The sequence below is a fragment of the Mandrillus leucophaeus genome, unplaced genomic scaffold (assembly GCF_000951045.1).
Source record: "Mandrillus leucophaeus isolate KB7577 unplaced genomic scaffold, Mleu.le_1.0 Scaffold22, whole genome shotgun sequence".
NCBI classification, from domain to species: domain Eukaryota; kingdom Metazoa; phylum Chordata; class Mammalia; order Primates; family Cercopithecidae; genus Mandrillus; species Mandrillus leucophaeus.
The window spans coordinates 5,669,149-5,689,078 of NW_012102254.1; the positions used below are offsets into that span (position 1 = coordinate 5,669,149).

Genomic DNA, 19,930 nt, shown 5'->3' on the forward strand with positions numbered 1-19,930 from the left:
TCTTAGACAGAGTCTTGCTCTATTGCCCAGGCTGGAGTGAAATGGCGTGATCCCGGCTCACTGCAACCTCCGCCTCCTGGGTTCAAGTGATTCTCCTGCCTCAGCCTCCTAGTAGCTGGGATTACAGGCGCCCGCCACCATGCCTGGCTAATTTTTGTATTTTAGTAGAGACGAGGTTTCACCATGTTGGCCAGACTGGTCTGCAACTCCTGACCTCAAGCAATCCACCTGCCTCAGCCTCTCAAAGTGCTGGGATTACAGGTGTGAGCCACCATGCCTGGCACTATTCATTTATTTCTAATGGCAAAATTATAGAAATCACCTAAATGACCAGTAATCTGGCAGTTTTCCAAATGATACAAGAAATAGGTAAATATGTTCTTGTTAGAAATTTAAATATTATAGGCAAAGCTAAAATCCTCCTTGACGACCCAGTCTGTCTTCACTCCCAGGTTCCCCCTCTGGGGTAACCACAGTCACAGATTTGTCATATTTCTCTCCAGATGTTTTTTCTCTTCACCTGCATACATAAGTCTGTACACATAAATAGCTATTTTTGTTTCACAGAGAGATTTTACCATCTGCATTGTATCATATTCTACATATTATCTACAACTTGCTGTTTTGCTCAATATTATATTTAGGTTTTCAAACCTCCCTCTTTTTTTTTTTTTTTTTTTTTTTTTTTTTTGAGACGGAGTCTTACTCTGTCACCAGGCTGGAGTGCAGTGGCGTAATCCCGGCTCACAGCAACCTCCGCGTCCTGGGTTCAAGTGATTCTCCTGTCTCAGCCTCCCAAGTAGCTGGGATTACAGGCACATGCCACCACACCTGGCTAATTTTTGTATTTTTAGTAGAGATGGGGTTTCAACATGTTACCCAGGCTGATCTTGAACTCCTGACCTCAGGTGATCCGCCCGCCTCAGCCTCCCAAAGTACTAGGATTACAACTGTGAACCACTGTGCCCTGCCTCCCTCATTCTTTTTAACAGCTGCGTAATATTCCATTTGTGAATGTCCCCATAGTTTATCTATTCCAGTATAAGGTGGTCTCTAGTTTTCTACAATCACAGTGCTGCAGTTAAACGTGGGCACACATGGCCATGTCACACTGTTTGGTTCCCAGAAGGGACAAGAGTTCATTCTTTTACTAATTGCCATGTTTCTGTAACAGGCTGTTCCAGGCTCCCACCGGCCGGGTACAAAAGGGCCTGTTTCCTGTAGCCTCCCCGGCTTTCAGTATTGCCAGACAGCTACCTTTCCCCCAGATCTGAGGAGTGGGATACAGTAACACTTCGTTTTAACTTGCATTTTCTGATTGCAACTGACATTAAGAACTTTCTGTATTTTAAATATTTGGTCATTTATGTCTCCTTTTCCGAGAGCTGCTTGATCCTTCTATATTGCAAACACTCTCTCGCATTGTGTGCCTTGTCCTTTAACCTTATTTGTAGTACCTATCATCAGACGGATATTTTAATCTTTTGTTCACTTTTATAGTTTGTGTTTATTCCACATTTATGATGATTTTCTCTTTGTTTTTATTGCAGTGAAGTCCATTATTTTTCTTTTTAATTTTATTTTATAGTTATTATAATGTTGCTTTAATAATATGTTTTTCCAGCATTATCCATCCATGATCTGATATGCCATTTTCTTCCTCAGGAGAGGTTTTCTACCAATTTTAGCCGTTTCCCGTGGTTGCTGCTGATCCATGCTTCATACGTGTTTTCTGTTTGTGGTTTCAGATAAAATCTACGTGGTTGACTTGAGTAATGAGCGAGCCACGTCCCTTACCATCGAGCCACGGCCCGTCAAACAGAGCCGCAAGTTTGTCCCTGGCTGTTTCGTGTGTCTAGAATCTCGGACCTGCAGCACCAACCTCACCCTGACATCTGGCTCCAAACACAAAATCTCCTTCCTTTGTGATAATCTGACACGTCTGTGGATGAATGTGGAAAAAAACATAAGTACGCCCCTGAATTAGTGCATTTGTCCTGGGCTGTGAACAGCTCTTCTCTCCCTGCCTTGCCTTAGTGGGGTTCCCTCGGTACATTGTAAATCATATGATCAAAAAGGCCCATCTGGCCGGGCACGATGGCTCACGCCTGTAATCCCAGCACTTTGGGAGGCTGAGGCTGGTGGATGACTTGAGGTCAGGAGTTCAAGACCAGCTGGCCAACATGGTGAAACCCCTTCTCTACTAAAAATACAAAAATTAGCTGGACGTAGTGGCAGGCGCCTGTAATCGCAGCTGCTCAGGAGGCTGAAGCAGGAGAATCGCCTGAACCTGGGAGGCAGAGGTTGCAGTGAGCCGAGATTGCACCATTGCACTCTAGCATGGGCAACAGAGTAAGACTCAAAAAAAAAAAAAAAAAAAAAAACCCACCCACAGTGCAAGTGAGCAAGGGTGACCAAGAGGCAAGCAGAGTGTCAACACATCCCTTTGGGACCAGCCTCAGGTGGAGCCTGCAGCCCTCAGAAGTGTGTCACACTGCCCCATTTTCAGGCTTATGTCTCTCTGCCCAGCCTTCCAATCTTCCTCTTGTGAGAGCCTCTCCTCTTTTGCTCAGATTTCCAGCCTGTCCCATCCCCATCCCCCCACACCCCACACCCCCACTTCCATACTCACTGCCCTCTTGTCTTCTCTCACACAAGACTGCGATTCCTGATGTCAAGAACTTTGGCTCGTTCTGTTTTTCATCCAGGTAGTCCCTACCGGTGCTAGACATGCACTAGTCATTTAAAAAATGTTTGATCGGCCAGGCTCAGTGGCTCACGCCTGTAATCCCAGCACTTTGGGAGGCCAAGGCAGGCAGATAACCTGAGGTCAGGAGTTCCAGACCAGCCTACCCAACATGGCGAAACCCCATCTCTACTAAAAATACAAAAAATTAGCCGGGCATGGTGACGGGTGCCTGTAATCCCAGCTACTCGGGAGGCTGAGGCAGGAGAGTCGCTTGAACCTGGGAGATGGAGATTGCAGTGAGCCAAGATTGCACAACTTCACTCCAGCCTGGGCAACAGAGCGAGACTCCGTCTCAAAAAAAAAATGTTTGATGACTGAAGGCCAGTAAACCAACAGCCACCTCCCTGCTGGGCTACCGTGACTTCTGATGTGTGCTCTTAGCATCTCTACAAATGCAGGAACTAAGGCCACAAGAGGCAAAGTAACCTGCCCGAGAACACCCTGTTAGGAAGTGGCAGAGTCAGAAGACGAACTGACATCTCCCCAACACCACTCACAGCTCCAACCACTGCCCAGAACTGCCTCCTGGGCAACATGTCTGGGTGGAGTGAAACCTGTGCCCCGCCCCATGACACTTAGCATCTAAGACACAAATACACAGAAGAAAGAACTTAAGCAAAAAAGGAGAGGAAATTTCGACCCTGAGTACTACCCAGAAGTTTGTTTGCCAGCTTAGTAAACAGTAAGAATGTGAGAGAGCAGAGGGACCGCTAGAAAAGGTACACAGAGGAGCCAGAAGTGGAGGGCAAGGTGGGAAAAGAGAGATGGAAGGGAAACGCAGGGCAGCATGCAGACCCCCAACCTCGGGCTGACGGGAGAGCTGGGGAGGGTGCACTTGTGGTCTCCTGTGTCCATGGCTAGCATGCCCCACTTCTTCCAGGCTGCACAGACCACCGGTACTGCCAAAGGAAGTCCTACTCACTCCAGGTGCCCAGTGACATCCTCCACCTGCCTGTGGAGCTGCATGACTTCTCCTGGAAGTTGCTGGTGCCCAAAGACAGGCTCAGCCTGGTGCTGGTGCCAGCCCAGAAGCTGCAGCAGCATACGCATGAGAAGCCCTGCAACACCAGCTTCAGCTACCTCGTGGCCAGTGCCATACCCAGCCAGGACCTGTACTTCGGCTCTTTCTGCCCGGGAGGCTCTATCGAGCAGATCCAGGTGAAGCAGAACATCTCGGTGACCCTTCGCACCTTTGCCCCCAGCTTCCGACAAGAGGCCTCCAGGCAGGGCCTGACAGTGTCCTTTATACCTTATTTCAAAGGTAAGGGGGGTCTCCCCCATCTCCATGCCCCCTTAGTTTAAGTGTTCGTTTTATTTTAGTTTTGTGATCACCTTAATTAAGTTACGAGTTTGGAGAGAAGGAATAGCTCAGTATGCTGGTCCTTGCACAAGAAATTTGAAAGATAGTGAGTCCTAATCCTGACTTTACCATTAACCTAGCATGGAAAATTCCTGAGATTAGAAATAAAAAATGTTTCTGACAGTGGGAGGCGATGGTTGGTAGGCAGCAAAACACATAATCAGGTTTGAGTCTTTTTTGGAAGCAGGCAGGACGTAAATGAGAAATAGCCAAATATTCCCCAGTCCCGGATTTTTAAGGTAGTGACATAAAAATCCTTAGGCAGACATTTTTATGACTCTGCGTTTACAATTCAGAATGCAGTGCAGAGAGCCCAGAAGGAGGAGCGTTGGGAGGGAGGTGAGTGTCCGGAGCCAGAGTCCAGCAGCACGGCTGGGCAGACGCGACCCTCCTGGGAGGCTGGCATGTGGTCTCCATGTTCTGAGGCAATAAATGAGGTCCAAATGGCTCACAACGTGACTTCTACATGGTTGACTTTAAAAGTCACAGTCACCATTACGAGTTGCTCCAAGCGCATTAAGTTAGAGGCCATTTTAAAATTGACCAAGACCTTCGTTTGATGTTTATTTCATACTCTTATTCTCCGAGGTGTGAGTGGGAGGGAGAAGAATCTTTGGTCATAAGGTCAAAGTGGGTCCAAGCTGCCTGATATCTCCAAGGTTACCAGAGAAACTCCTTCCAAGGAGTCTTTGCAAATAAGACACATTCTCATCAGTGTGGAATGTGTGGGTTTTATCTCTCCTGAAGGTAAGGAAGGGATTAGTTGACATGTCAGGAGCTCTTTCAGCTTTGCAGTTCCAGAACTCTTCCCAGAACCTGAAGATATTTTAATCTCTGAAACAGAAATCAGTCTATACCAGCCCCACCCTGGAGCAGGGCAGTAGATGAACGTAGTAGCTACGTTGAGAGCATTTCTGAAGGGAAGCTGAGATAACCACCAGTCTGGGAAACTAGCCTGGTTTTTGTTTGCCTGTTTTGTTTTTTTCAAAAGTCCTGAGTACTTACTCTGACTGAGACTGATCCAGCACTGACCAATACAGTGGTGCTAGCCACATGTAACTATTTGAATTTAAATTAATATGAGGCTGGGCACAGTGGCTCATGCCTGTAATCCCAGCTCTTTGGGAGGCCAAGGCAGGCAGATCACTTGAGCTCAGGAGTTCAAGACCAGCCTGGCCAACATGGTGAAACCCCATCTCTACTAAAAGTACATAAAATTAGCCGGGCATGGTGACTCATGCCTGTAGTCTTAGCTACTCAGGAGGCTGAGGCTGGAGAACTGCTTGAACCTGAGAGGTGGAGGTTGCAGTGAGCTGAGATTGTGCCACTGCACTCTAGCCTGGGCAACAGAGTGAGACTCCATCTCAAAAATAACTAATAATAATACATTAACATGAAACAAATTTAAAATGCAGTTCTTTGGTCATGCCGGGCACATCTCAAGGCTCAGCAGACATGTAGCTGGTGGCTACCCTATCAGACGGTGCAGATCCAGAAAATTTCCATCATCGTAGAAAGTTGTTAGACAGCACCAGTCTGGTCAGTTGGACTTCATCTCCCCCACCGCTCCCTTTCCTCTCCATGTTGACTGAATGAAACATCTGTCTGGATCTCCCTCCCTTTCCTGCAGAGGAAGGCGTTTTCACGGTGACCCCCGACACAAAAAGCAAGGTCTATCTGAGGACCCCCAACTGGGACCGGGGCCTGCCATCCCTCACCTCAGTGTCCTGGAACATCAGCGTGCCCAGAGACCAGGTGGCCTGCCTGACTTTCTTTAAGGAGCGGACTGGCGTGGTGTGCCAGACAGGGCGTGCATTCATGATCATCCAGGAGCAGCGGACCCGGGCTGAGGAGATCTTCAGCCTGGACGAGGATGCGCTCCCCAAGCCGAGATTCCACCATCACAGCTTCTGGGTCAACATTTCTAACTGCAGCCCCGCGAGCGGCAAGCAGCTAGACCTGCTCTTCTGGGTGACACTTACCCCAAGGACTATGGGTAAGGGCCTTCAGGGTCTTTGGGGATAGTGATAAACAGGAAATTGTCAGCTGGAGGATAGGGAGCAAGCCTGGAGACAAGTCAGAAACACAGATTGAGTCCTGGCTGTCCATGTATCAGTCAGCTATTGCATCAATAGTGCTGAGTAACAAACCACACCAGAACATAGTGGCTTCATAGCAGCCATCTGTTATTGCTCCAACGTTATCTGGGCCCAGTTTTGGTCTGAGCTGGACTTATCTGGGCTCTGTCATTCATGCACCTGCTGGCAGCTGCAGGTTGGCTAGAGGACTTTGCTGATCTTAGCTTGGTGCTTTCAAAAAGCTGAGGCTCAGCTAAGATCATCTGAGACAACTGAGATTACTTGGCTTGACACTACATGGTCTCTTATCCTTCAGCCTGGGCTGTTTTCGTGGCAGAGGCAGAGAGATCCACAAGAGACTGGAGGAGGCATATAAGGTCTTTTGATACTCTAAAGGAACTCACGCCATCCCTTCAACTGCATTCTTTTGGCCAGCCTAGATTTTTTTTAGTCAGTCTGCCAGCATCCTTTACCATTCATCTCTCTTTTGCATAGGGGAAGTCTCTCCACACCTGTGGTCTTCCTCATCCACAGAGAGTAGATAATAGCCACCTCATAAAAGTACCATGGGATTCAGTGTCATGAATTAAAATATGGGGACCTGAAAAGTCTGACAGGTACATGATTTTTTATTGAGTCTCAGTGAAACGTTGGAATCCATGAAATACCCTCCATGGGAGGCCTTGAAGCCAGGATGATGAGTTTGCCTTTGTTCCTCAAAGTCGTGGGCACCACTGAAGGGTATCAAGCAACGGAATGCAGGTGTGGCAAGACAGGCTGTGGTGAGGCCGTGTCTGCCCTTTACTCGGTGAAGGCACAGAGCATCACAGTGTCAGAACCAGAAGGGACCGTGGAGGCTGCTTTTTTCCCTTTCCCTTTCTGGGGGTCAGTGTGATTGAGGATCCATCCAAGCCGCACAACTGGTTAGCCTCAAAAGAACTGGTGGGAGCCAAATGCCACAAGTGAAAACCTCTCCACACTCATAGGTTACCTCCTGGGTTTTTTTCGTCTCTTAGATTCACTTTCTGTCATTTCTTTCCATTCCTCTTTCCTTTGGATCTCACCCTTTGCTTTCTTGGTGAACAAGTAAGATATTCTAAATCTCTGTTTGGTACAGGGTTCCCCCTCTGATTTATTTTCTTTTTCGTTTGTGAAGCTGCAGGAAAAGGACAGCACAAAGGAAACAACCCTCCCTTTAGCTGCCTCACTTCTGACTTTTGACTCCCTGCTTTCTCCTATCCTCCTCTGCTCTTCTCTTCTCCAAGACAGACTGTGGCAATCGGTGGAACACACCTGGTGTAGGCCAGGAGTAGCCTTTGGAGTCGATCTGGTAGGTCCCTCAGTTTGTTTCAGTTGTTCATTGCTATAAACGAACTACCGCAAAATGTGGTGGCTTAGGCAATAGCCATTTTGTTTACCCACAATTTGTGGATCAGGAATTCAGACAGGGCATAGCAGTGTGTCTTATCTGTGCTCCAGGGTATCTGGGGCCCCAACCAGAAGCCTTGAACACATAGAGAGGATGGCTTGGAGAATTACTGGAGACATATGTCTAGGGCCTTTGGTTCTCACTAGATTGGTTTTTTTCCCCAGTGGGGTCTGTACATGGCTAGCTTGGGCTTCCTCACAGCATGGTGGTCTCAGCATCGTCAGACTTCTTACATAATGGCTGGCTGTCTCTCAGAGAGAAAGTGCAAGCTGTCATCCTCTTAAAAGTTAGGCCCAGAACTGGCACAGTTGCCTTCTATTGGCTGACCCAGATCCAAAAGGACAGGAAATAAGCACTTCGTGATGTGAGGCACCCCAAATGCACACAAGGAGCCACATGTGTGGCGTTCCACCTTCGGAAAGATGACAACTGCTTTTGGAGATGCCTCAAATTCGTTGTAGAGCTAACCCCAGCTGCCTCTTCATCTGTCTGTTCATGTCTCTGCTCACAGACTTGACTGTCATCCTCATCACAGTGGTGGGAGGTGGAGCCTTACTGCTGTCTGCCCTCGGACTCATCATTTGCTGTGTGAAAAAGAAGTAGGTGGAATCTCTTACTCTCTTTATCTGATTTGACGCCTCCTCAGATCACACAGACTGGGTGGATTGTTAATTATTGACTTTGTTTTCTTGCTTCCCGTTTTTTCCCCCAAAGATCAGTGTTAAACAGTATTGCCAGATGTGAGTCATGCTTTCAGGAGAAAAAAAAAATCCCATGCCTGGGATTTTTATCCATGCCTGGGGGTGAGGCGGGGATAAAAATCACATGTGACATTTTCACCTGTAGTTCATGGTGCAGCTGCCTCAGCACAAGTCCCCTGCGAGCAGTGTGCTGTTTGCTTAGCAGATTGATCAAGCAGGGGTGATCTTGGCAAGAAAATGCTCACTAGCCTCTGCCAGACTGTGCCTCTTAAACCACTCCCTCCGTCACCTTAAGGAGAATGAATGTGTGTTGTCCCAGCTTGTTCTCCTGCAGTTTCTTAAGCAAACTGCTTTATCCTTGTCTATTGGGCTCCAGGTATATTACAGACGGCAGGCCTGTGGCCAAGAGGAAGGAAGGCCCAGTTAACTGCCTCAGTCTCTCTTTCCATCCCCTCAGGAGGACAACTTCTGTTTTATTTATTATATTTTATTTTATATATATATAATTTATTATAAGCTCTGTTGCCAGTGGTGTGATCTCATTTCACTGCAGCCTCCACCTCCTGGGTTCAAATGATTCTCCTTCCTCAGCCTTCCAAGTAGCTGGGACTATAGGCACACACCACCACGCCCAGCTAATTTTTTTGTATTTTTTGTAGAGACAGGATTTCACCTTGTTGGCCAGGTTGGTCTTGAACTCCTGACCTCAAGTGATCCACCCACCTTGGCCTCCCAAAGTGCTGGGATTACAGGCATGAGCCACTGCACCAGGCCAAGCTTCTATTTTATAAAAGGAAAATGTTGACCTTTTTAAACAGAGTCCATGGTGCCACCAAACTGTATAAATTCTGCTCATATTTCTGACTAAAGTCATGAGAGAGAGAGCTATTTTCCTTAGCATGATTTCACTTTCCAAAAAGCCAACGTCAAAAAATTCTTTTTTTTTTTCTTTTTTTTTTTTTAAGACAGAGTCTTACTCTGTCACCAGGCTGGAGTGCAGTGGCACGATCTCAGCTCACTGCAACCTCCACCTCCTGGGTTCAAGCGATTCCCCTGCCTCAGCCTCCTGAGTAGCTAGGACTACAGGCACCTGCCACCTCGCCCAGCTAATTTTTGTTTGTGTGTGTGTGTGTGTATTTTTAGTAGAGACGGGGTTTCATCATGTTGACGAGGATGGTCTCAATCTCTTGACCTTGTGATCCGCCCACCTCAGCCTCCCAAAGTGCTGGGATTAAGGTGTGAGCCACCATGCCCAGCCAAAAAATTCTTTTTCAAAAATTAACTGTGGACCTGAGCAGACAACTGAAATTCCTGGTCTACAATAAGAGTGTCTACAAATGTCTCTGCTGATGAGGAAGGACTGGCTTGCAGGAGTCTTTTCTCCGTGAGAAGTGGCTGTACCTATAACACATGGGGAAAAAGGACTGCTTTTAAGGAAGCATCATGTTACTGTTTCTCTCAGGGAATTTTCCCATCTGGGGTGCATGGAATAGCCCACCCAGCTGGGGAAGCGTGGCATTAACACTGGGCCCCAGCTTCCTTATCAGGAGGGAATTGGACAAGGAAAGAGATCCAGCACTTGCCTCATCTTGAAATAGCTCCAGTTTAAGCCTGAGAATCATCAGCCCAGCCTTGCTACAGGCCTTGCTTGTGTGAGGCTGCTGGCTGGCAGGTTTGCATAAGGCCCAAGCTGGGGTAGGAGGACGGACAGGTTGTACAGTGAGAATGAGGAGAGACAATGCTATCCAACTTGTTCTCTAAGCAGGTACTTCCTAAGTGTCTCCTGGGCACTAGGATTCATTGAGGTACTGGGGACAGTGATGAGCAAGACAATCTCATCTATGGGGCTGGGGGGACTGAAGAGACAGGCAAATAAACAGTCGGTTTCAGGATAGCATGAGAAGAGTTTTAGTGGGGACAAACATTAGCTTCAGGCAGGAGCCTTAGGAACCCGTCATCCTGGCCAGGGGCTCAGTGTTACAAGCTAAAGGTACCAGGTTTATTTTTATCTCAGCAAACTACAGAGAGCCTGTCCACAACCATGAACTGCCAGCCTGTGCCTTATATGGTCCATTACGCTAATTGAGCTAATCTCCTCCATTTGCATCACTGGTCAGCTAAAAAGTCAGCATTCCTTGCTGTTTGGTTCATGAAGATGGGGAGCAAAGCTTTGTTTTCTGTGGCAGCAAGCACTAATGCCCGTGCAGGTCCAAGTACCAAAGAACATTAAAATCCAAATGCTAATGGTGTTATTGAAGAACTCTGGCATTGCAGCCTGAATTTTGTCTTCTTTTAGCTCTTTCCTTTGTTGGGGGTGACTGCTGAGGCACTGGGTCTCTCTGCTAATGCTGAGTTTTCCTCTCCCCAACTCATGCTGAAAACTAAGATACAACCTGGACTCCTGAGTCTCTTGTGTCACCATTTAGAATCTAGATGGTCAGAGCTTTTCCCAGGCAAAACAGAGAGAAAGCATGAGCTATGGGAAAGTGCTAAGATTGTGGGAAAGTTGACCTGGGCATGACTGAGCCTGATGTGGTTGAGATGGGCTGGGACACTGCCTATTTCTGGTAGAAAGGAGGGGAAAGGGATTGTCAGATGTTTCCACCATTGGATACCACATATCTTATCAAAAACGAATTGAGCACAGATAGTGTTAGAGGTGCCCTCTCTCAACCACTCTTCTGCCACCTGTGATCTCTGTTTCCACTTGGAAAACTGGAGACAAAATCAGGTCCCTTCTAAATGTTCACTGAGGACAGAGTTTCAGTTTCAAGTGCTGAGCAATTTGAGGGATTTGGGGAAGACATGGTCAGAACCCTAAAGAATCCAAGCTCTAGCAGGGCCATAGCAATGGTACCCATCTAAGATTCTTTCCTTTCTGACTTCTGTCTTGTTCCTTTTCCAAATAGGAAAAAGAAGACAAACAAGGGCCCCGCCGTGGGTGTCTATAATGGCAACATCAATACCGAGATGCCAAGACAGCCAAAAAAGTTTCAGAAAGGGCGAAAGGACAATGATTCCCACGTATATGCGGTCATCGAGGATACCATGGTGTATGGGCATCTGCTACAGGATTCCGGCGGGTCCTTCCTGCAGCCCGAGGTGGACACCTACCGGCCGTTCCAGGGCACCATGGGGGTCTGCCCTCCCTCCCCACCCACCATATGCTCCAGGGCCCCAACTGCAAAGTTGGCCGCTGAAGAGCTGCCTCCTTGCTCCCCTCCTGAGTCCGAGAGTGAACCGTACACCTTCTCCCACCCCAACAACGGGGATGTAAACAGCAAGGACACAGACATTCCCTTGCTGAACACTCAGGAGCCTGTGGAGCCAGCAGAATAATTTGATCCCTTCCAGGGAATTTGCTGAGTTTCATAAAGCAGGGCACTGAGACACCCATCCGTGTTCCTAACCAGAAATCCTAAAGAAGAGGAATTATACAGAAGGAACAGCAGGAGATTTTCCTGGACACCACCAACTTCACATTGCTCAGTGGACTCATTCTAAGCACAAGACACTGAAAATGATGAATTCTCATCTGGATACAGTCATGACAGCTCATGTCCTTCTCAACTCAGGCTGTGTGGTTAGCCAGCCTGTAATGAGAGGAGAGAGGCCTGAGTCACCTAGCATAGGGTTGCAGCAAGCCCTGGATTCAGAGTGTTAAACAGAGGCTTGCCCTCTTCAGGACAACAGTTCCAATTCCAAGGAGCCTACCTGAGATCCCTACTCTCACTGGGGTCCCCAGGATGAAAATGACAATGTGCCTTTTTATTATTATTTATTTGGTGGTCTTGTGCATTTAAGAGATCAAATGTATAACCACCTAGCTTTCTTCACCTGACTTAGTAACAACTCATGCTAACTGGTTTGGATGTCTTCATTGTGACTTCTATCGACCACTAGATAAACGTGTGCCAGTCCCCCGGGAGGTGGGAATAATTTATAATCTGTCCAGCCAGAAAAGGGTGTGTGTGTTTGAGCAGCATTGACACATATCTGCTTTGATAAGAGACTTCCTGATTCTCTAGGTCGGCTTGTGGTTATCCCATTGTGGAAATTCATCTTGAATCCCATTGTCCTGTAGTCCCAGCAATTAGAGAAATTTCCTTAAGTTTCCATGTGCGATTCTCCCAGCTGCAGCAATACTTTGACATTTAAAGAAAAATTTAGAGAATATTCTCGTCCTCTAAAAATGTTTAAATATATACTGGACAGTGGCCCCCTGCATTAGTTGTCTGTTGCCACTGCAACCCATCACTTGGTAACTTAAAAACAACACATTATCTTACAGTCCTGGGGATCAGAATTCTAAAATGGATGTCCTTGAATGAAAATCAAGGTGTCAGCAGAGCTGTGCTCCTTCTGAAGGCTCTAAGGAGAAGCCGGTTCCTTGCCGTTTCCAGCTTCTAGAAACTGGCTGCATTCCCAGGCTCCAGTGGCTGGTCAAGCTTTTCTCACATGTCTTCACTGTGTCATTGACCCTCCCATTTCCCTCTTTGACTTACAAAGCCCACCAGGAAGATCCAGGATAATCTCTCCATCTCAACATCCTTCCTCACACTGGAAGAGCCTTTTACCTTGCAAGACAACATAGCCACAGATGGGGATTAGGACCAGGACATCTTTGGGGTGCTGTTATTCTGCCTACCACACCTTCCTGCCACTGACTCCCACAGGAGAGGCTACAAAATGATCTGGCCCACAGGGATGTTCTGTTTATCTTGCAGAATCTAACACTTAAAATTAAAAAATTCCCATAACAATCCAGATCAGAAGAACCGGCCATTCTGAGGCTCACATTCTCACCCAGCAACAACTGGCTGGAGCTGGGCACCAGCTCTGCCTTTAGATTGGGTGTCTACTTCACCAGGTCACCACAGCCCACACTACTCCTTATCACCTCCCACAATGAGGCTGAGTGTTTGTTTCTACTGATCAGTGCCCCTGCAGGTTGCATTTCTTGTAATGAAAAGGAACCCCTGGCATTAATCTGATCAGGTGAGTAGACCATGAGACCAATGTGTGCTCACATTCCTCTTTTTTCTTTAATTTGAGACAGGGTCTCATTCTGTTGCCTAGGGAGTAGTACAGTGGCACAATCTCAGCTCACTACAACCTCTGCCTCCTGGGCTCAAGTGATTCTCCCACCTCAGCCTCCCAAGTAGCTGGGATCACAGGCGCAAACCACCATGCCCAGCTAATTTTGTAATTTTTGTAGAGACGGGGTTTCACCATGTTGCCCAGGCTGGTCTCAAACTCCTGGGCTCCTGCCTTGGCCTCCCAAAGTGCTGGGATTACAGATGTGAGCCACCACATCCTGCCCCACACCCTCATTTACACCAGTTATCTACCCAGTGCCTGTGGACTTTTGCTTTGCCACCCCTGCTCCAATCTGGAAGGAGAGGGATTGTGCTATAGCTTGTCAGCACAGTCCCAAGTTCAATATTTCTGTGGCAAAAACTTCCTTCAAAAAATAAATGTACTTCATTGTATTCAATGAATTCACCTTGAAAACGCACTGCCTCAACTTGTTCACATGGCGTGAATGAAAGGAGTTTTATAATCTCCTAAATGGTGTGTACTGCAAGACCTCTTGAACACTTTCCAGAGGACAGGATATTTAAATTATGCCCTTGGCGTTGCCTATAGCACCTTTCCCTTCTGAAAGTCTGGTTCCTGCCCGGTGACCCTTGTCCTTGTGAGCCCAGGTGCTGACCCTCCATAAAGGGCCAAAGGAGGGCTGCAGCTTCCTTCCCTCACCAAAGAGTCCTTATTTGAATTCACTGTGTGGAGCCCTGGCCCTCCATTCTTGACTTTCCCCAACCTCCTAGCCCCTTCCAAGCAGGACTAGGTGACCTGCATTCCACCCAAGGTGGGGTTGGCCTTCTTTGGGCTGGCTACTTGTCACCATCACTGACATCACTGTTGCCTGCAAGGACACCACATGGCCATTTTCCTTCAACTGAGGGCTCAAAACTCCTGGACAAGTTGCTGGCTCCTGAGACCAGTATTTTCTGAAGCTGTGCCTCAGTGAAGGGGCCCAGCCTGAGGAACCCTGGCTCTTTTCTTTAAAGCCCAGGCCCTACTTATATAAAAGATTTCAGGGTCACTGGAAACAGTGAAGTGCGTTTGTTGAAGCCTATTGCATGCCGGCCCAGTGCCCATCCGTGTGGTCTGCCATGCCTACATGGAAGGCCAGCACATGCAGGACTGGCCTCCAATGCTGTGGTCATTGCACAGAAGGGAAAGGTCTCAAGGAAGAGTCAGCTGAGACAAGCACAAGCCCACCAGACATGGCCTCGGTAAAGGTTAGAGGACTGGTGTGTGTGGATCTGCAGTGCTTCACTGGAAATAATTTATTCATTGCAGATACTTTTTAGTGATATTTTATTCATTTCCTATGCTTTTTTAAATAAACAAATGTACCAAAAAACAAGTATCAAGCTGTTCAAGTGCTTCGGCTACTTGTCCCCTGGTTCAGTAGAGGCCCCAGTTTCCCAGTTGTTGACTGTGACAGGCTCAGCGTGGGCTCAGCAGATGCTGTCTTCATTTGTGGATGGTGGGGAAAGTTGGGCTTTGGGAAACAGGCTCTTTCCTCTTCATGTGATGCCGCTCTGTGTGTGAAGCAGATGTTTTTGTCTGGAAATAAAAATAATAGTCTTGGAGTCTTGCCACCACTGATTTTCAAGTCTCCCTGTATGCAAGTGGAAGGAATGGAAGCTATTGCCAATGGGTAGCTGAGAGGCCAGGGCTTGTTCTGTTCTGTTCCTGTGGGGCAACATGGGCCCCACCCTGTGTGACCTTTCCCAATACCTAACCCCCATAGAGGCCCAGGGCTACCCTAATCACTGACCACAGTTGATCTCTAAGCCCCGTGCGGGTCACCAGCCATCAGAACAAAAGTAAAGGGAGGGCAGTGAGAGAGGAAAGTTCCCATGGCTCCCACCATCTGCCATGCACTTGGAGGGGAGACTCAAGCACACCGGATTGAATCCACCGAGAAAGCCAGATACTGTGTAATGAACCACCCCAAAATTTAGTTAAAAATTAGTAGTTTTGCTCACAGATCTATAATTAGAGCAGGGCTCAGCAGGGACTGTATATCTCTGCTCCACGTGGTCTCAGCTTGGGCAGCACAATTAGAATCCTCTTTCAAGTGGGCTCTTTGACACAGCTGACAAGTTAGTGCTGGCTGTTGACTGGGAGCTTTGACTCCTGGTCACTTGGACTACTGCACAGAGCTTCTTCACAACGTGGTGGCTGGGTTCCACGACTGAGCACTCCCAGATTCTAAAGGTCAGAACAGCCAGTCTCTCAGAGGCTGGACCTGGACACCGGCATGACATTACTTCCATTCTATTCCTTTTTTTGTTTTGTTTTGTTTTGTTTGTTTTTTTGTGTTTTTGAGACAGGGTCTCACTCTGTTGACCCAGCTGGAGTGCAGCGGTAAGATCATAGCTCACTGCAACCTTGAACTCCTGGGCTTAAAGCGATCCTCCCACTTCAGCCTCCTGAGTAGCTGGGACTACAGCCATGCACTACCATGCCCAGCTAAACTTCCATTCTATTCTATGGGGGCATTAGTCACAGAACCTACTCAGATTTACATGGAGGAAGCAAAGATTCCCCCTCCCCATCTCAGTGGGAGAGGTGTCAAAGAATTTGCAGCCATCTGTAATAGGCTTCAGGGGGGCTGGGGAGATCAGAGCTGTCCAGGTCATGCCCTTGGACAGCACTGACCACCTTCACCACTGCGTCCCTGATCACCATGACCACATCTGGGCTGCATCCCACCTCTGACTGCCCCTTCTCCTGGATCCTGTTCTCACGACTCAAGGTTCGGTCTTTGGTCTTCTGGTCTTTTCTCTCTGCAAACTGCCCCATAGGGAGGGTACTGTCTTAGTCCATTTATGTTGCTATAAGGGAATACATAAGCATGAGGAATTTAAGAAGAAAAGAGGTTTATTTGGCTCATGGTTCTGCAGTCTGTACAGGAAGCGTGAAACCCAGCATCTGCAACCGATAAGGGCCTCAGGCTACTTCCCCTCATGGCAGAAGACAGAGGGGAGCCTGCACGTGCAGAAATCACATGGCGAGAGAGGAAGCGAGAGAATGGCAGGGGAAGGGGTGGTGCTAGGCTGTTTCCAACAACCAGCTCTTGACAGAACTAAGAGAGGAAGAACTTGCCATGGACCCAGGAAGGGCGTTAATCTATTCTGAATGGCTATACAAGATTACATCTTCTAAGGTCACTTTCAGCTCTAGAACGCTTTGATTCCTCCAGTCACCCAGGCCCAGAATATTGGACCTAACTTCATTTCATCCCTGTCACTCACCCTGATTGTTCTAGATTCTCCTCCCATCCAACATCCCCCTCTATTCCACCAGTCCTTTTTCATCATGTGACTCTGTCGCTCTGAAATCTGTGCCTCCAGACTTGGTTGGCCCTTAGAACAGAATCCTTGGTCTTTTGCTGGTGGTGTGGCACTTCCAGTCCACTGCCTGGCCCTCCTTACCTCTTCAGACTTCTCTCCGCCCACTTCACCCATGACCTCAGAACTCTATTCCAGTGGGGCTCTGAATCCACTCCTGCCCACCCCTTGCTCATGCCATTGTTCCTGGACAACTCACAGCAAAAGCTGCCCACCTTCCATGTCTTACCAGCACTTCAAAGTCTATCACAGAGCCCATTTTCTCCAGGAAGCCCTCCAACTCTGCTAAGCTCTCCTTCTAAATCCCAATAGTCCTTTTGATTCATAATTCTTCTGCATGTAGCTGTATTAGTTTCATTATTTAAAAAGTCTGTGCTTGCTTGTCTTTTGCTTAACCAAGATGCTACTTTTTTCAGAGGTAGGGGCCCATGTGTTGTACTTGGTCCATCTGCCTTACGTTGTCCAACACAGTGGGTGCCCTAGAAATTATGTCTGTTACATTTAATTATCAGAGACATGTCGTACTTCAGCAGTGACTTCAGGCAGGTGTTACACTGGAGGCTTCCAGATGGCAAGGAGGAAGTAGATGTCAGGCAAGTGCTCTGTGTTTTACAAACCTTATCTCATGTCATCCTCTAAAATCCTAGCAGCAAAGCTTATCTTCAGCTTACTGGTGAGAGGAGAAGGCCCAGCAAGGTGAAGTCACGAGCCCAAGGCCACAGAGCAGCAAGAGGCAGGGCAGCGATCATACAGCCTTTCCACAGTGCTCTGCTACTCAGCTAGGCCATGAGACTGGGTTCTCCTGGGATCCACAGTCAGGAGAGGGGCTGCTGAGGAGTCTGGCGGACCCCAGGGCTTCCTAGATAGTGTTTGTCTCCTCTTTTGCTTTCCCTCAAGAGGCCACAAGTTTGAGGTGGAGGAGGCCTCAGGGACACTGAAGCACAATACCTAGTCCTGGGCACAAGATTAAATCTTCTAAGCCCACTTCTAACTCTAGAATGCTTTGATTCCTCCAGTCACCCTGGTCCAGAATATTGAACCCAACTTTGGTTCATCCCTGTCACTCACCCTGATTGGCATTTCTGCTTCCACCTATATGCCCTGCCTTGTCTGGACTTTGTGTAGGCAGCTCCTCCCCCAAGTCAGGGATACTTGGGGGTCTGATGTTAAAACCACAGGGCAAAGCACCTATAGCCCTCCAGGCTGCTGCCAAACCTGTCTCCTTTACCCTCGCCCTGCCCTTCAGACCCAGCCTCTCATGGACTTCTGTTCCCCAGGGAAGAGGGGAGTCCTGTTCACATCTGTGTGGTCTCTGGGATCATATCTAATCAGTGCCACATCAAGGCATCCTCAGCCAGTCCTGGGGAACCTACAAACAACACCCAACCCCACAGCTCACTGTTCTGTTTGGGGGGTTCACAAGGCTATTTCTTGGCTTTAAACGTGCTTATGACAAAATGAGAAAGGTGGAACTCAGCCTCCTGCTGGCCAATTCTCTCCTAGCCTCAGGCTTCCTAAGAACTTTTTTTTTTTTTTTTGAGACAGAGTCTTGCTCTATTGCCCAGGCCGAAGTGCAGTGGCATGATCTTGGCTCACTGCAACCTCCATCTCCCAGGTTCAAGCGATTCTCATGCCTCAGCCTCCTGAATAGCTGGGATTACAGGTGTGCCCAACCACACCTGGCTAATTTTTGTATTTTTAGTAGAGACAGGCTTCACCATGTTGGCCAGGCTGGTCTCGAACTCCTGACCTCAGGTGATCTTCCCGCTTTCACCCAGCAAAGTGCTGGGATTACAGGCGTGAGCCACTGCACCCAGCCTTAAGAACCTCCTAATGATCCCATGAGTTATATGGATGAACCAGCACGGCCTCTTCTCTACCCTTGAGTGTAGGTGTATTAGTCCGTTTTCATGCTGCTGATAAAGACATACCTGAGACTGGGAAGAAAAAGAGGTTTAATTGGACTTGCAGTTCCACATGGCTGGGGCGGCCTCAGAATCATGGCGGGAGGTGAAAGGCACTTCTTACATGGCAGTGGCAACAGAAAAATGATGATGATGCAAAAGCAGAAACCCCTGACAAAATCATCAGGTCTGGTAAGACTTACTCACTACCATGAGAACATTATAGGGAAAACCATCCCCATGATTCAAATTATCTCCCACCAGGTTCCTCCCACAACATGTGGGAATTATGGGAGTACAATTCAAGATGAGATCTAGGTGGGGACACAGAGCCAAACCATATCATTCCACCCCTGGCCCCTCGAAATCTCATGTCCTCACATTTCAAAACCAATCATGCCTTCCCAGCAGTCCCCCAAAGTCTTAACTCATTTCAGCATTAACCCAAAAGTCCACAGTCCAAAGTCTCATCTGAGACAAGGCAAGTCCCTTCTGCCTATGAGGCTGTAAAATCAAAAGCAAGTTAGTTGCTTCCTAGACACAATGGGGGCACAGGTATTGAGTAAATACAACCATTTCAAATGGGAGAAATTGGTAAAAACAAAGGGATTGTAGGCCCCATGCACATCTGAAATCCAATGGGGCAGTCAAATCTTAAAGCTCCAAAATGATCTTCTTTGACTCCATGTCTGACATCCAGGTCTTGCTGAAACAAGAGGTGGGTCCTCATGGTCTTGGACAGCTCTGCCCTTGTGGCTTTGCAGGATACAGCCTCCCTCCTGGCTGCTTTCATGGGTGAGCGTTGAGTCTGTGGTCTGCAGCTTTTCCAGGTGCACAGTGCAGGCTGTCAGTAGGTCTACCATTTTCGGGTCTGGAGGACAGTGGCCCTCTTCTCACAGCTCCACTAGGCAGTGCCCCAGTAGGGACTCTGTGTTGGGGCTCCAACCCCACATTTCCCTTCCGCACTGCTCTAGCAGAGGTTCTCCATGACAGCCCTGCCCCTGCAGCAAACTTCTGCCTGGACATCCAGGCATTGCCATACATCCTCTGAAATCTAGGCTGAGGTTCCCAAACCTCAATTATTGACTTCTGTGTACTTGTAGGCTCAACACCATGTGGAAGCTGCCAAGGCTTGGGGCTTGCACTCTTTGAAGCCATGGCCCGAGCTCTACATTGGCCCCTTTCAGCCATAGCTGAAGTGGCTGGGATGCAGGACACCAAGTCCCTAGACTGCACACAGCATGGGTACCCCGGACCTGGCCCTCAAAACCATTTTT

At 48.0% G+C, this 19,930-nt stretch overlaps 1 protein-coding gene across 1 annotated transcript in view; it reads left to right on the forward strand.

The window, feature by feature from the left end:
• Positions 1 to 12,280, forward strand: part of CDCP1 (CUB domain containing protein 1) — a 67,685-nt gene extending 55,405 nt beyond the window's left edge. Inside the window, exons 5-9 of the mRNA XM_011981100.1 lie at positions 1,749 to 1,970; positions 3,630 to 4,010; positions 5,740 to 6,105; positions 8,128 to 8,215; positions 11,227 to 12,280. Coding sequence (XP_011836490.1) covers positions 1,749 to 1,970; positions 3,630 to 4,010; positions 5,740 to 6,105; positions 8,128 to 8,215; positions 11,227 to 11,656 — 1,487 coding nt within the window. The 3' untranslated portion in view covers positions 11,657 to 12,280. The remainder of the gene's footprint in view (positions 1 to 1,748; positions 1,971 to 3,629; positions 4,011 to 5,739; positions 6,106 to 8,127; positions 8,216 to 11,226) is intronic.
• The last annotated feature ends 7,650 nt before the right edge of the window (positions 12,281 to 19,930 follow it).